This window comes from Protopterus annectens, chromosome 6.part1, assembly GCF_019279795.1.
Source record: "Protopterus annectens isolate FY-2018-M chromosome 6.part1, PAN1.0, whole genome shotgun sequence".
Classification (NCBI taxonomy): Eukaryota; Metazoa; Chordata; order Ceratodontiformes; family Protopteridae; genus Protopterus; species Protopterus annectens.
Window position 1 is genome coordinate 275,657,643 of NC_056738.1, and position 15,267 is coordinate 275,672,909.

General features: G+C 40.5%; 1 protein-coding gene across 1 annotated transcript in view; it reads left to right on the forward strand.

Annotated features, from left to right (window-relative positions):
- The window catches only part of CPS1 (carbamoyl-phosphate synthase 1), a 531,928-nt gene that overhangs the window by 395,411 nt on the left and 121,250 nt on the right, over positions 1-15,267 (forward strand). The window contains exons 24-25 of the mRNA XM_044075706.1: positions 4,560-4,623; positions 11,580-11,761. Of these exons, the coding sequence (XP_043931641.1) occupies positions 4,560-4,623; positions 11,580-11,761 (246 nt within the window). The remainder of the gene's footprint in view (positions 1-4,559; positions 4,624-11,579; positions 11,762-15,267) is intronic.

A 15,267-nucleotide genomic window follows, 5' to 3' on the forward strand; every position in this document is an offset into this window, starting at 1 on the left:
AGGATGTAACTGTCACTGATCATTAACAGTAAAAAGGTACAAGAGATATTTTCAACACATAGTAACATATTCCAAGAAAGTATCAAGATGTTCCAAGATGTTCCACGGAGTACATTTTATGCTTCTGTGTTCGTACTACCACAGACATTCTGTCTGCTTGTGGACTGCTTTGCTTACATCTTTCTTAAGTTTCAGAATTGCCCAAGGATACCCTAAGCAGTTGCCCAGTTATCTTGTGTCAGCCTGACTTGTAATTACAGTTAGGAAAAACATGCAAAATCCATTTCAAAGAGACTGATGAATATTACATTTCACATGAAAATAATAAGATGTTTAATGTATACCAACAATCGTCAGTGCCCTGGTTCTAGCAGCCTCCCGCCCCCTCAGGATGAGTAAGCTGTTGTTGGCTGTTTGACCTCATTCTCCCACACCCTGTTCCTTCAGACATCCATGCCACTAATCAAACACAGAACAACTGGGCTGTAGTTAAGGCATCAGCTATCCGTGCCTTAGAGGAGGGTTCTTCTCAACATGTTTGATATAAAAGAGCTACCAGGCATTACACAATCCACTTCAGTACATAAACAAAGCAGCTCTTTACATCCTTTCTTCAGGATGGATTTGGCAGGTCCATCTTAAACCACATAATTTCTATGTGATTGTCTCTTTTTATTACCTCTGATTACAAGAAGAGTGGAAATCCTTTCCAGGTTCTGTTCGACTGCATTCTGCCAGGTAGGTTGGAGCATCTTCTAAATGTTGTGATTATTATAGAAGGGTTTTTGGTCTTCAAGATCTGAACTGTACTACAGCAGTTTGTTCAAAAGCTTACAACTTCAGCCAGCACTGTAGCATAGATAGTCAATGCAGGCCCAGAGAGGACTTTGACTGGGTTGCAGTGCTTCCTGGCTTGATGTCCTCATCCCTGTCTAAGTAGCTACTTAAAAATCATTCACATGAATAGAAACATCCGCTGGCTGAGACTGATTAAACAAAGCAAGATTATTAGTTACCCATAGTAACTGCAGATCTTTTGAGATCATCTCATTCAGTAGATATGTCTTCCTACCCTTCCTCCCTCCTCCAGGAAACTGTAGTGTTTCTCTTGGAGTTTGTTCTTTTTCTTTATTTGTTCTCTTTTAACTTTGCTGGTATTGAGAAAAATCCATGGCAGACTCTGGGCTTGACCTCTGCATAGGCATTCCTTGCCATTGACTTTCCAGAGACCTGGAGAGGTTGTGCTCATGTAGGGGGTGAGATGTTTAGAGTCTTGCAAAAAGTGTTCTGTCTTCAGTGCAATGTTCACAGATTTATAAGGTCCCACAGCCTGATAGATGTCTTAATGCAGTGGGGGGTAATAGATGCGGTCTCCATCTTGTGGAATCTGTGTTGGCATGCATTTTGTGCTGTCTAGCCCCCCCCCCCCCCATCCTTAAGAGATTGTGTGCATCCTACTGATGTTCATGGTGGCTTCACATGTTGAGTTTCAAAGATAATGCCTAGACTCATGCTTCACTGTTCTTTTTTGGGGAGGGGGGACTCACAGTATTCAGATTTCAATCCTAACATTTGTCTTAGGAAAGTTTATATGCTCAATGTTGAAAAAAACGTACACCTTCAAAGTGTTCCTTTGATTGTAGCTGTAATTTTGGTTGTGTTGACACTACACCTAGAGCAGCAGATAGGTATTTTCAAATTCCATGCTTTCTCTTTATTCTTCTCTTCCTTTTATAGTTAATCCCTTATCTTTAACATTAACTCCAGCACTACATTTTATAATTTTGAGCCTTTGTGCCATCCCATTCTTATGCTAGTTCTAATTCACTGTGCTGAGTATATATGAGTGTGAATTCCATTCACTTAGCCATTTTTGTAGCTATTATGCTTATAATATAGTATAAATTAATGGACAGAAAAACAGAAAACTAAGATTCATAAATAAATTCTCTCTATATTTAGCTAATTTTCAGTAACCCAGTTAAATTACATATACCAAAGCATATGTGACATTAATTTTCTGTGTATATTTTACACATATCACATCTGCTGTTCTGTTAACAAACATATCTGCATAGATAACTTTGGTTAAAAATAGGTCAACAAAACTTTATAAGCACATAAGGTATGCACATACAAGTTTTCTTCCTTTATCAGATGAACTTGACAAATTTCCAACTTTCAAAGAGCATATATACTTTTCTCCAAGGAAGCTCAGGGCTCATCTCCCATACGTCATTGACTGGAGTGCCTGTATTGGTGTGCTTGTTTCAGGATTTCTTCAACTTTTATGCTGAATACCGGAAAAAGATGAAATCATTCTTTCTTTTGGGCTGGAATAATATACTTTCCTTAGCAGAAAGAAAACGATTGCTACGTCTTCTAATATAATATTTTATATTTCTCATATTCCTGACTTCTTTAAAATGAATCATGTTCTGAGCTAACCCACATGCCTTTAGAAAGCATTCTGTTTCCTGTATTTCCTATTTTAGATGTGTGATATGCTTGCCCCAGTTGCAGGGAGATTAGAGAGAAAATAGTCCAAATGAAAAAGGATCCAAACCAAGGGTAAAAAAAAGTCACTCAGACAAGCCATTCAGTTAAAACTGCAAGAAAAATCCGTCCAAGATAACATCCTCGCTGTATAGTGCCTTAAAACGTCTGTAATGGAAGCCCATGGGATATATGCAAATGACCCCTTAAGGACATTCCAGTGTTTCAGCTACATGACTTATGAATGCTCATGACTTTTTACTTTTTAAGTCTTTATGGTTACATTCAGGTTAATAAAGCTATACGCCAGTAGCTGTAGATATGCATGTTTCAGCCTTTTTTTTACCTCATCAACACATCATAGGTGGATTGTTTGGGTATACTTTAGAAACACAAAGCTTAAAGTCAAGCCTGATGTCCATAAACATCAGGGTGTCTGCCAAATATCCCAAATCACATCCAAATCAAAGGGTTAAAAGGACACACACAGACAAACCATTCAGTAAAAACTTCAAGTAAAACCCAGCCAAGCTAGAGTCTTCACTGTGTAATACCTTAAATCTCATGTAGTGGAATAAAGAAGGACATTCTGTTTGTAGACCAATTCCATTTCCCTTATAGGGCATGTTATGTGGTAATGACTTGTTATATTAGTTCCTATCCTTGTTTCCTCACTGCAAATTCACAAGTCAGTAGGAGGTTCTGGTATAACACAGAAATGAACTAGTCTCAGACATTTTTTTTATTTATTTTTATGTGGGTGAATGAACTGGTCCTCCTCAGACCCTTTTCAGCCATGACCAAAGCTACTAGGGAATGAATAAATATGATGTGTGTAGCCTGTTGTAACCATACTTTGGGAGGTGGAAAACAAACAGGAGAAACTCACACAGAGTATGTGCAAACTTCTCAAAGACAATGGTTTGAAATCAGAATTGAACCTTAGGCCCTGAAGTTGTGAAATAAGAACCTTAGCCACTGAGCCACCACCCTGCTCAAATTATGTGACAACTTAAGAGTGAACATGTGGAAATGGCTATATCCTGTATCTGACAGAAGCTGATTTCAGATCTAGGGCAGTCTCAAACATATAATGGCATGAAAAAGATTATTAGGAATAATGACTAATGAAGTCAGTATTATGGCATATGATATGAGATGCAGGTGCCTCACTTTTAAGTGCAGACATAATTATATTTTGTGTGCAAAAGCAGCTGAAACAGACAAGTTCTTGTAGGAGGAATTTGTGTTGTATTTACTGGTCTCATACTATAAGAATTCCAAACAGCCCATTCTGAAAAATGTTAAGGAGTTGGGAAATACTTATTAAAATATAACATGGTGTTGTATCTGTAGAGTGTAGCAGTAAGACTGGACTGTTGACTAAACAGATTTTGTGGTAATACTGAATTATTCTGAGCTATACTGCTTACTGGCTGCAAAATATAAATTAATGACTAACCACTGGTGTTTAGATTGGATTTCTGTCTGCAGTACTAGCACAGAAGTGCCAGCTAGAGGACATACAGGATTCAGTGCCTGATGATTATTTGTCCTATTTGAATGACGGGAGTTGTAACAGTGAATTGACTGCTTATGGGGGAGGCCTTGGAGACATCAGTTTAGGTTACACATAACAGGATTAACAAGCAGATGTGCTAATGCCTGCATACACAAGAAGCTGGTGCAAATGTGCTGATGTAATTGATCACTTGTAACCAGGGGTCACTAGGTGCAGAAATGCTATAATGCCTCTTGCTTACTCTACAGTGCTGTGCCTCATCACAGCCCTCCGCATGGTAGTGATTCAGTATTGATAGCACACAAAGATTTTCCTCTAGATCGGGGAATCCACCCTAGTGATTGGTTATACTTGTGGTATCACTGCCAGAATAGGGGAATATGTCATTACAGTGGCTAGCTGAAGTCAAAGGTCAGTAGAAGAAAAGCAAAATAATAATTGGTTAGCAGTAATAACTAATGACACACTGTTAAAAATAATGAAAAGAATAGTTAAAATCACTATGTATGACATCATTTCTGTTGTTTCACCTTCATATTAGGAGCATGACCTAAAGTTCGATGACCATGGTGTCATGGTTCTAGGATGTGGACCTTATCATATCGGTAAGCTGGTTATACTGCCTTTTTTAAGTTTTTTTTTTTCTTTTATGAAATTTGCGATGCAAGTTTTCACATAAGTTTTCCCAGATCTCTAACAATTTTCACATATTTTTCCAGATCACTAACATGTTTTCTTTGCTGGGGTTGAAAATAAACTTAGTTTGCAGCAGGGAGAATAACAGTTTAATAGATTTATGTGATTATAGTTTTGATCTTTGCAATTCGTAAAGCCATGTCTTTCCATACTCACATAGCAGACCTTGATCTTCATGTACCAGTTATGCATGTTGTATTATTGTTATAAGACTGTATGTAAGCTTCTGAGCCCCCCGAGCCTTTCTGTGCTGTAGGGAAACCTTCTAGCTTATCAGTGGGAGTGATAAGCACTAGGTAGCATATCTACCACAAGCGGAGTGTTTTTTAGCCCAGAAATTGTAGTTTATTGGCTGTTAGGGCAGTTTTTCCATCTCTTTCAACTTTTTGGTTTAAAAGGCCATGTTTGCGCTTACTTTCCCGCCTTTCCTGTAACTAGTCTAGTCCAGATACAGATTTGCTGTAACCAGGACTGTTTGTAAGCTTCTGAGCGGTACGAAAAAGTCTGCTCTTCAATTTTTTCCTTAGATCTGCTAGTTCTCGCCTCACCTGCACTTTTACTAGCTTATTAGTCCAGCACTTTACCAGACTTCTTGTAGCAATTATTGTAGCACACAAACGTGCTACCAGTACTAAACGTTCTACAAGGAAACAGCTCCAGTACTTATTAATGCCCATCCCTCCATGCATGTCTAAAGGTCAGTTCCTTGTGCTTTCTCCTATTAACCTGGTGAACTTGGGCATCCTGAGGCAATGTACCAACTGCCTCATGTACACTGACAACCCTCTCCTCTTACCTCCCAACACTCAGACTTGCGAGAGATGCACTTATATATCCACATTGAAAGCCACGCACTCTCCTGCCAAGACCGGAATAGCTGGTCAAGAGGAGAAGGTCAACACTTCACCACACCACATGGAACACATAGCCCTCCAGAACACACACCAGCACTGCCTTCACATAAAAACACAAACCAAGCACCTACCTTTGCGATGGATGTCAATAAAAATCTACCCAAACAGCAAAGACCTCCAAGGCAGAAACGCACTCGACCACACAACACAACACTAATCACGAGACACATAACTCTCCTAAACAGTGTGCCACTCAACCAAAGCCCCTAAGGCAAAACAGCATGCCCAACACACTAGTAATAGGTGACTCAATAGTGAGGCACACTGATATCCCACTCACTATATTGAATAAGGAGAAAGTAACAGTCAGCTGCCTATCAGGTGCCATTATCCGCCACATAACGCACGCACTCAGGTCCCTTAACAACAGGTACAAATATGACTCTGTCATTGTAGATGTGGGTGTGAATGACCTGAGACACACCTTCCTGGACTACATGAAAAGAGACATGGAGGAGCTCTCGGATTATGTATCCCAGACAGGTATGACCCTAGCCCTGAGTAGCCACCTGCCATAACCCAGAATGATACCACAGTACAAGCAGAAAATGATTGATTGCAACAAGTTTCTGGTGTCATTCTAAGGGGATCCAGTATCTGTCTGCCTGGATGACATGATTGACAGACCTCGATGCTTTGCCAGAGATGACCTGCATCTGTCACCCTTGGGCTTCCAGATACTGGCCAAGTCTCTTGCCACCCATATAGTGCCTTTTTTAGGCGGTATTCCAAAGACCAAATTACCACCATAGCAGCTACAAACAAACGCAATCTGAGGGTCATGCTGCTCAACGCTAGAAGTCTAAATCTTAAAATGCACTCACTCGAAGCACTCCTTAAAATGGAGAACATCGACATTTGTGCTGTAACAGAGACCTGGTTCAAGGCAGCAGAAAGCAACCCTGCACTACCTGGCTATAACTCATTCCACACCTTTCGGCCCCAGAACTTGGACCGAAGCTTCAAAGGCTGTGGTGTTTCCATATTCATAAAGGATGCGCACACCTACAGACTGGTAGCCCAACATAACGCATCAGAGATACTTCAGGTGCAGCTAACATTGGGTAAGACAGCGATTTAGGTCGTAGTCTTCTATAGGTCCCCAGCCATGTCCCAAGACTCAAAGTCCACATTCCTAAGCACCCTAGAGAATATTATGGTCTAACCTAACACTCTCATTTTGGGCGACTTCCAACTACCCCTCCATTAACTGGAAAAACTACTCATTTACCAATACACTTGCCCGTTTCCTGGAATTCATTAATTCCATGGACCAGCTCATTCTTACCCCCACTAGAGGTAGCAACATCCTTGACGTGGTCATTACTAACATGGGCGACCATTGCTGTACACCATTAGTCAACTCCTCCCTGGTTAGATCCGACCACAAACGAATCACCTTGGAAATCCACCCCCCGCAAAGGTAACCACTATGAAAAACTTCTCCAAAGCTAACTTTGGGGTCCTAAAAAAAAACAGATGTGGCTACCTTCACTGCACCCATGCAACTGGAGAATAGTTGCATGACCGCCAAATCATACACCAATGCACTGTACAAACACGTACACAGATGCATGGATCTCGCCATACCCAATAGAACCACAACGCTGTCCTCCAAAAAAAGGAAGTCAATCTGGTGGTCCCCTGCCATAAACAAACTCTACAACAGAAGGAGGAAACTGATGCGGAATAAGGTGAAGTCCCAAGACTGGAAAAACTCCCTTATCAGCCTCAACAAAAAGTTGAGATTCCCTCATCAAATCCTCTAATGCTAGCTATGAAAACAGAATTGCAGCAGATAGTAAAGACAACCACAAGACCTTCTATAGTTATGCAAAGAATCTCCACGGCAGTTCCCAGATTTGCTCTGAGCTATTGCACAATGGTACCTCCAGTACTGAGCCAACAGATATTGCCAATATACTGGACGACAAATTCAGTGTCAGCTTTACCCCTCTCTCCCCACCAAAGCACCAATCACAATACCAGTAGATTGCCAGGCACCCAGTATTAGTGCTGCACAGGTTAAAACAGCACTGTCCAAACCCAAGAGTACAGCTTCCATGGGACCTGACAATATCCCTGACTGTGTTCTACATGAACTACAGAGTGAACTGGCACCTCACCTGTGTGCCCTGTTCAATCACAGCCTCACCTCAGGCTTTGTCCTTACTGAATGGTGCACTGCTACAGTCATCCCTCTCCACAAAGGAGGAGTGACTACAGACCCTGGGAACTATTGCCCCATTAGCCTGATGAGTCTGATATGCAAAGCTATGGAGTGCATCATCATGCACCTAATAAACAAGGATATAGGGAATCTCCAAACTCTGGATCCCACAAAGTGTGGTTTTGTGAAGGGTAGATCATGCCTGCTTAACATGGTTGACTTCTTTGTGTCAGTCACCAGAGCTGTGGATGAAGGCAAGGTGGTTCATACAGCCTACCTTGATCTGGCCAAGGCCTTTGATACCATTCCCCACTCAGGAATCATAGAAAAACTCACTAAGCTAGGCATTAACCCCTGTATCACTAGGTGGGTTGCAAACTGGCTCACAGATACAACCCACAGTGTGGATGTAGCTGACTCCAAATCAGACTGCTGACCAGTCACAAGTAGAGTCCCACAGTGTTCAGTCCTGGTCCTCTCCTGTTTGGTATCTACTTTTCTGAAGTCCAGGCCAATATGAAGGTTCTCTGGCTGAGAAAGTTTGCAGATGATTGTAAGTTGGGAGCTATTATTAACTCCCCAAGTGATGTTGACATCCCACAGAAAGGCCTCACTGAGACCAACGACTGGTGTCAGAGCCATGGTCATAAGCTCAATGCCAAAAAATGTGTCATCATCCCCTTTGGGAAAAACCCGGTTTCCATGAATTACCACATCGATGGTAGTCTACTGAACACAGAAGGCGTTATAAGAGATCTGGAAACACAGGTTGACAGCAACCTCTCTTTTGACCACCACATTGCCACTGTGGTCAGAAAGTCCTTGTATGTGACACATCTCATTACTAAGGATTTTGCATCCAGGAAGAAAGAGGTCATTGTCTCCCTCTACTCTTCCCTCGTTAGGTCATTCATCGAGTACAATGCCCCATTTGGCACGTACCTCACTAGACACCTGCAACAACTCGGGAGGCTGCAAAAGTACCTCAAAAAGAGGATCCTAGGCCTTAAACACTTGTCCTATACGGACAGACTCAAAAAACTCCAACTATTCCCTATCTCATATTGCCTACTTAGAGGCAATCTCTGCTTGACTTACAAAGCCATGTCTGATCCAGCTCTGTTAGAAATGCTACATCTAAAGAAATCCCAATCCCTCCGCACCACACACTCCAGAGACCTCAACTTCATTACCACAATCAACAGAAAAAGCTGGAGGGACAGGTTCATAACCCAGAGACTACTCATGCTATGGAATAGACTTCCCATACATGTCACACAGAGCACCTCACTGGCCCTGTTCAAGAGAAATCTTGATGAGTGGATGGGAAATAAAAAATTCACCCCAGGGATCACTCCAGTGACTCTACTCGACAGAGGCACTGGGAACTAAGGTCGGGTGGCACGATGCCAAGGTAATCCTTTGGGCTAGGCTTGTAAAGGCTCCAGGGCCATTAGCCTAGTACACACCTATGAACCTATAGAAAAATATGGTTTGCTGGATATTTTACCCCATGTTTCATTTCTTGTTTTCCCCTGTTGGGATGTTCTGGCTTTTACCATTTCTGTATATTCTGTTTCATACAAATAAATTTAATAAAAATGTGTTTATTAAAATCTATATTTTTTCATGTTTCCACAAGTAAATTCTGCATTGTCTTCCATCTACTGTAAATTTCACTTTGATTATTTATACCAAAATTTAATTTTGCTTTGCAGAGACTTTTCATTAATGTTCAGACAATTTCACTTGTCAGAGTTAGTGTGTACATTAAAAGTTGATATAAGGGGTACCATATGAGCCTGCATTTATTAATTTATTTTCATCTCTGTAATTGAGCTGTCCATCTAGCCCAAACCTATTCAAAGTGGAGGCCTGCGGAGAAAGGCTCTACACTTACATATCATCATTTGTCATTAAAAGTAAAAAAGTACAAGGTCATTAAAAGTAAAACCGTACAAAAGATAGTTTCAACACTAGGTAATAATCACAAAAATAAAACAAAAATAAACACAAAACTTGCTTTTGTTACTAATATAAAAGAGATAGCAAAACAATGACAGAGCAGTTATGTTCTGCATGCATAATCATTCTTAGTATTTTATGTCAAAAAGGAAGCCGGTTACGCATTGCTTTACCACTGCACCTAAATGCAGGGCTAGGGTTTGCCTGGCACTTTTGTAGGCCCTCTTGTTTTAAGCAGCATAGCTTTCACATTTAGCTGACCTTAGATTATCTCATCCCTTATGTTCCAGATAAAGGGCTCTCCCTGGGAGGTAATGCCCTGAACTAACACTGACTTGGTGGTCCTCATCTCTGCTCACAGCATCTCTAGGCAGTAGGCCTGTATCTATAGAAAACCCTATGAAGTCTTTCTAAAGTATCGGGTGTTCCTTAGGTCTGAAAAGCATTTCATTCAGAGTGTTTTCAGAATAGTCATTGTTTTCATGTCAGGGGCAGAATCAAGGTGATAACACCTTAGAGATGCAGTACCAGCTTAGGTTTTACCTGAAGTGAGGGCATGAGTTCAGGAAGACAGAATACGTCCTTTACTTTGTGGAAGGAGGAGTGCGCAAGGAATTTAAAAAAAAGAAATAAATGTATTTTTAGTATTTTATCAGTCAAAGTGATCCTGTTCCAAAACAATGCATTCTTGATTAAATCATTGGATTTCTAAGTGTTATTCTTATGAATTAAAATTCTTTCTGGATCTTTTAAAGATTTCCATTCCATCATGCCTTTAGCTGCTTGTTTTAGGGGAATATCTGTCTTGACTATTTGCACTAACATGACTTGGAGAACCGCTCATAATCTTAGTAAATATTAATGCCTGGACATTCATTAGAGGGTTAGAGTGAAGTTGGAAGGTGAGTCCTAAATGGGTTACTTTAGTCAGGTCTGCTTTCTGACACTCCTACCCTATTTGTGTAAAGAGCTTGGTACTTGTTCTAGTCAGTACCAAGCTTGACAACCCCAGCATTGCATGGGTGCATGACTGGTTGTTAAAGAGGAAGACATTTCAGGATGCAGTATGTGAGAAGCAATCTGTCATGATATTTTGGCAGCTAGGAAACAAATTATCTGATTATTTTATTCATTAAAATGGAAGGGGTTTGACTTACAGGCAATATCTAAATAATTAGATCTTTAGTCTAGACAGCTGCTTGTCTATCCTCACTTATACTCAGTATTCATCTCAGTCATGTGCTTGTACAGCCTTCAGTGTACCATTCTGTTTCTTAATTACCAAAATGCCATCATTCCCTAAGACTGTGGTTGGTGTGTTATGTGTAAATATAGTGGTGCAAGCATAACCTGCATGGAAGATATTGGATAATAGGGGCTTTGAAAGAACTATAGCAAAGATATTCACCGCCAAAGCATAAACACTTGACAAGGAGAAAATTATATGGATGCTTTAGTTTAATTTTTATGTAAAAAGCTAAGACGCTTTCTGTTACGTGCTGTGCATAACCACTGTAGTGAGGTGGAAATGTTTAAATTAAAATTAATTTCAAAGAAGTAATAAATGAATTGCTAATTTTGTAAACCTCTGCTGCATGTAACTGTTATATATAATGCAATGCATAAAGTTGCCTTCTGGGAGAATGATGCACTTTTTCAGAATGATAAGTAGCAACAAATTCTGACATAAACACTTGAGCACTCTTCTGCTACTAATGCTAGCCATGCAGAGTTATTTTATTTGATGGAGGTCATCTACCAACTGTTTTCTCAAAGAGAAGAGGCATTGACATGTCATTTCCTTCCCTGGTGACAGGAAGCAGTGTGGAATTTGACTGGTGTGCTGTCTCCTGCATTCGAAGCCTGCAGCTACTTGGCAAGAAGACAGTGGTTGTCAACCATAACCCTGAAACAGTGAGCACAGACTTTGATGAGTGTGATAGACTGTACTTTGAAGAGCTCTCACTGGAAAGGATTTTAGACATCTATCAACAAGAGGTGAGAAGCCATGAGCAAAACAGCCTTTACTTTGTCTTCTTGTGGGTTATGGTGCAGGCAACAAATATAATTGAGCATTTATTGTATTCTTAAATCTTATATAAAAATACAGTTAATTTTACAGACAACTGATTCACTGCAGAGGGCCCACAGTAGTAGGTAAAACAGATATGTGCTCACCATATCAGCTAATATGTCTGGAGCACTTTCAGGATATGTGTACTCTGTCACTATTCTACTGTACTGGATGTCCCTCAGTCCACTTCACAGAATTGTTAAATCAGTCAGGTAGGTACACTTGCGTACTTTTGTTGTTTTCTAGGTGTACTTTCTCAGTGTATGGAGAGTCATACAGAGTTGCACAAGAGCTATACCTGCACTGGTACATGCTATATGATGTCACAGTATGCACTGGTAGATATCATATACACCTCTAAACTTGGGAGCTAGAGAGTACAGTCATTTCACTAAGATGGAACTGTCAAAAGATGAAATCCCAACAGTTATGCACTGCAGAATGCATCTGGGGGGGGGGGGGTCAACTAATGTAATGGATGATGCATGTCCCTTATAGCCATTGCCAGTTAATAGATCACACTTATTTAGCTTGAATAATGTAGTATGTATTTTTAATTCTTCATAGTCTTGGTTGTTCAAAGATAGAAATTATAGAAATAATCTTCTCTTAATTTTCAGATAGTATTTGGGAGGGGGTTCATATCATAAGTCAAAGGAAAATTTTCCAAATTCAAATAGTCCAAAACCATTTTACTTAAAAGTACTTTCAACAAATGCCAAAACAAGCAGTATTCACAGTGTAGCAAGCCCCCTCATAGCACTCATATGGGAGGAGACCTCCCATACTCCCAGTTTGTATATACCAACTCCACATTTGTACAGCAGTGGGAAAAAGTGCAGAGCCAAAGTTCACTGAAAGTGGCTTTCAGTAAAATATACACGCATTATTATCATTTGCACAAAATACATTTGAAAATCTGTCTGCGTCTCTTCTCTGGAGCTCCTGTGCTGGGGAAGGAGGGGATAACCATACTCTGTGATATCACATGCTACATTAGATCATGCAAGTTCTTTTTTGCATTCTCATAGTTCATTTCTCAGCCTGACTTTCCCCAGTTAAAATGTTCTGTGTACATGGTCTAAAGCAGACAAAACATCATTCATGTCTGTGTGATTACCAGATGAGACAAGATCAAATCCATGCTGATACTGACTTTGTTACCTAGAAGAAGAATGCACTTGAAGCATTGTTATGACTGCCATCAGTTTACCTTGGAAATCTACAGACTCTTTGGGGGGGCTCCTAACCTATTCTACTACCAGGAAGTAGTTGAATGTTCCTTGTCCAGGGGTTAATCTATATTTTGTTTTCTGGGGTAGTTAGTTGAAGGGTCCATTACACAGTCCATATATGTGCTGTAGCACTGTCAGGATACCAAAAAATGGATGATACACCTTTGTCAAACTTTCTGGCCATTGTTAATGGCCATGTTTGACTATGTGGAACAAATTGCCAAAGAAAGATTTGGGATATCAGAAGTTGTAGCATTTATTCTTAGCAAGTAGGAAACTATTTACCATATCTCATTACTCTTATACATAGAAATGGTTAACCATTTTGACTGGTCATTAAGACAGCTGAACTCTTTTTATGTTGGATGGCTGCCATCTGTGATTATATGGTTTCCTTCTCTGAACTTGCATTGTCCTTGCCAGTGGTCAAATTGACTTGTCAGTATTCTGTGCTTTTCATGAGTTGGTTGGTGCCATTGTTTTGTGAACAGAGAAGTACCACAGTTCCAGGTTTTCCAGAACATCTCAACCAAAAGAGCTTTAATATTTATTCTGAACGCTCCATTGCTGGGGGAGCTCTCATAGCAGAGTCCTCAAGCCGGAAAATCTGAGCTGTACTCTTTAATACAGAAAACTAGGAATCACAGTGTTGTAGACCTTATTCAGTTTTCAGTCAGTTTTTACTATCAGTTAGTAGTTCTAATGAGGAATAAAATAAAAAGATAAAACAAACAGAAGAAACCGTTATTCCCCTTCCCAAGCAGAATATGGATAAACAGGACCAGAAAGAAGGCTCCGTCATTTTATTATAACAGAACAGAATGTCATTGTTAGCTTTCAGACTCTTTACTGTAGAAGAAATCAGAATTCAGTTGGTGGTTAGGCTAGTAATACACAATATTAACTGGTAGCCTGATGTAGGGAATAGTAATGTTTGTTGTTGCAACATCTTTTCAACCTTTGGGGCAAACATCTAATAAATTTAGCTAGCTTCTTGAAGTAGATGGGATAAAGCCCTGACTACAGCCCATTTGCCCTGTGGTCGACTAGTAGTTTGGGCACTTAACAAAGCTGGTAGGGAAGGACAGGTGTACCCTTTCTGGGGGAATGGAGATGATTTCCACCTGACTTGACTGATATTCCAGGTCAGAGTAAAGGCTGTGCACATAAAAGTCAGCCAGTGCATTGAGGATGCGGGCTGTGACATTCTAAGATGGTGATGGTAAGGAATAATGCATAGCTAGGGCTGGGAGACATAAGCAGTCTCTCTGGTAGTGCAGGCACTTATGAGACCACCAAGGGGTAGGGCTGGGACCATAATACATACTCCTTTAGTTACCTGGATTTCAACAAGGGCACAAACAGCCTTCATGACTGCCTGTATGATAGCTTCCTGTATGTGTCCCTCACTTCTGTGCATACTGGACATACATCCCTCATAGGGGAAATGAATGGTCTAAGACTGCTCAGGCTGAACAGCCTTGCACTGGGACTTCATTTTCATTTGCCACCTTATATTTCGACTTGGCAAAAAAAATGTGATTATTTTCCATGTGTGGTCATAAAAAAATTGAGACATCAAAATTAACAAATTTTATGAGCAGTGAGCCACAGAATCTGTCCTTGAACCAATTTTATTTGATTAATGTCCTCTTCTCTGGTGTTTCTACATCAAATGCTGTATGGCTGTCCAGTTCCACTAGAGTTGAGGTATAAAACCTTGACCTAGGTGACCTAAATTTGAGTAGTGACCGAGGCAGCTGTTAGATCTGGAAGGGTGGGGGAGAAGAGAATGATGAGGCTGAAACCAGCTTGTCTGTGCTGTGCAGGAAGGTTTGGATTGAATACCTATTGGCACCCACTGTGAGGTGGAATCCTTGGTGGAGACTGGAGATCTACAAGAAGCGCAGGCCCAATTGGTCATGTCACTGGAGGGCATGGCATGCATCATAAAGATCCATTGTATGCCATTGTCTTGAGCACTGGCAAGTGCATCTGCTTTCAACTCCTAACTCCCATATGATCAACGGTTAAAAGCCAGAGACAAAAATCATGAAACTGAAGAAACCCAAAGATTGGGTTTTTTCCTAGGGTAAGTGAACATTTGCCCAGCATGTTCTTTTCTCCACTATAGTGTGATCCTGTAGTTAGTATATATAGTTGGAAGGAGTAACACCCCACATTGGGGGGTATGG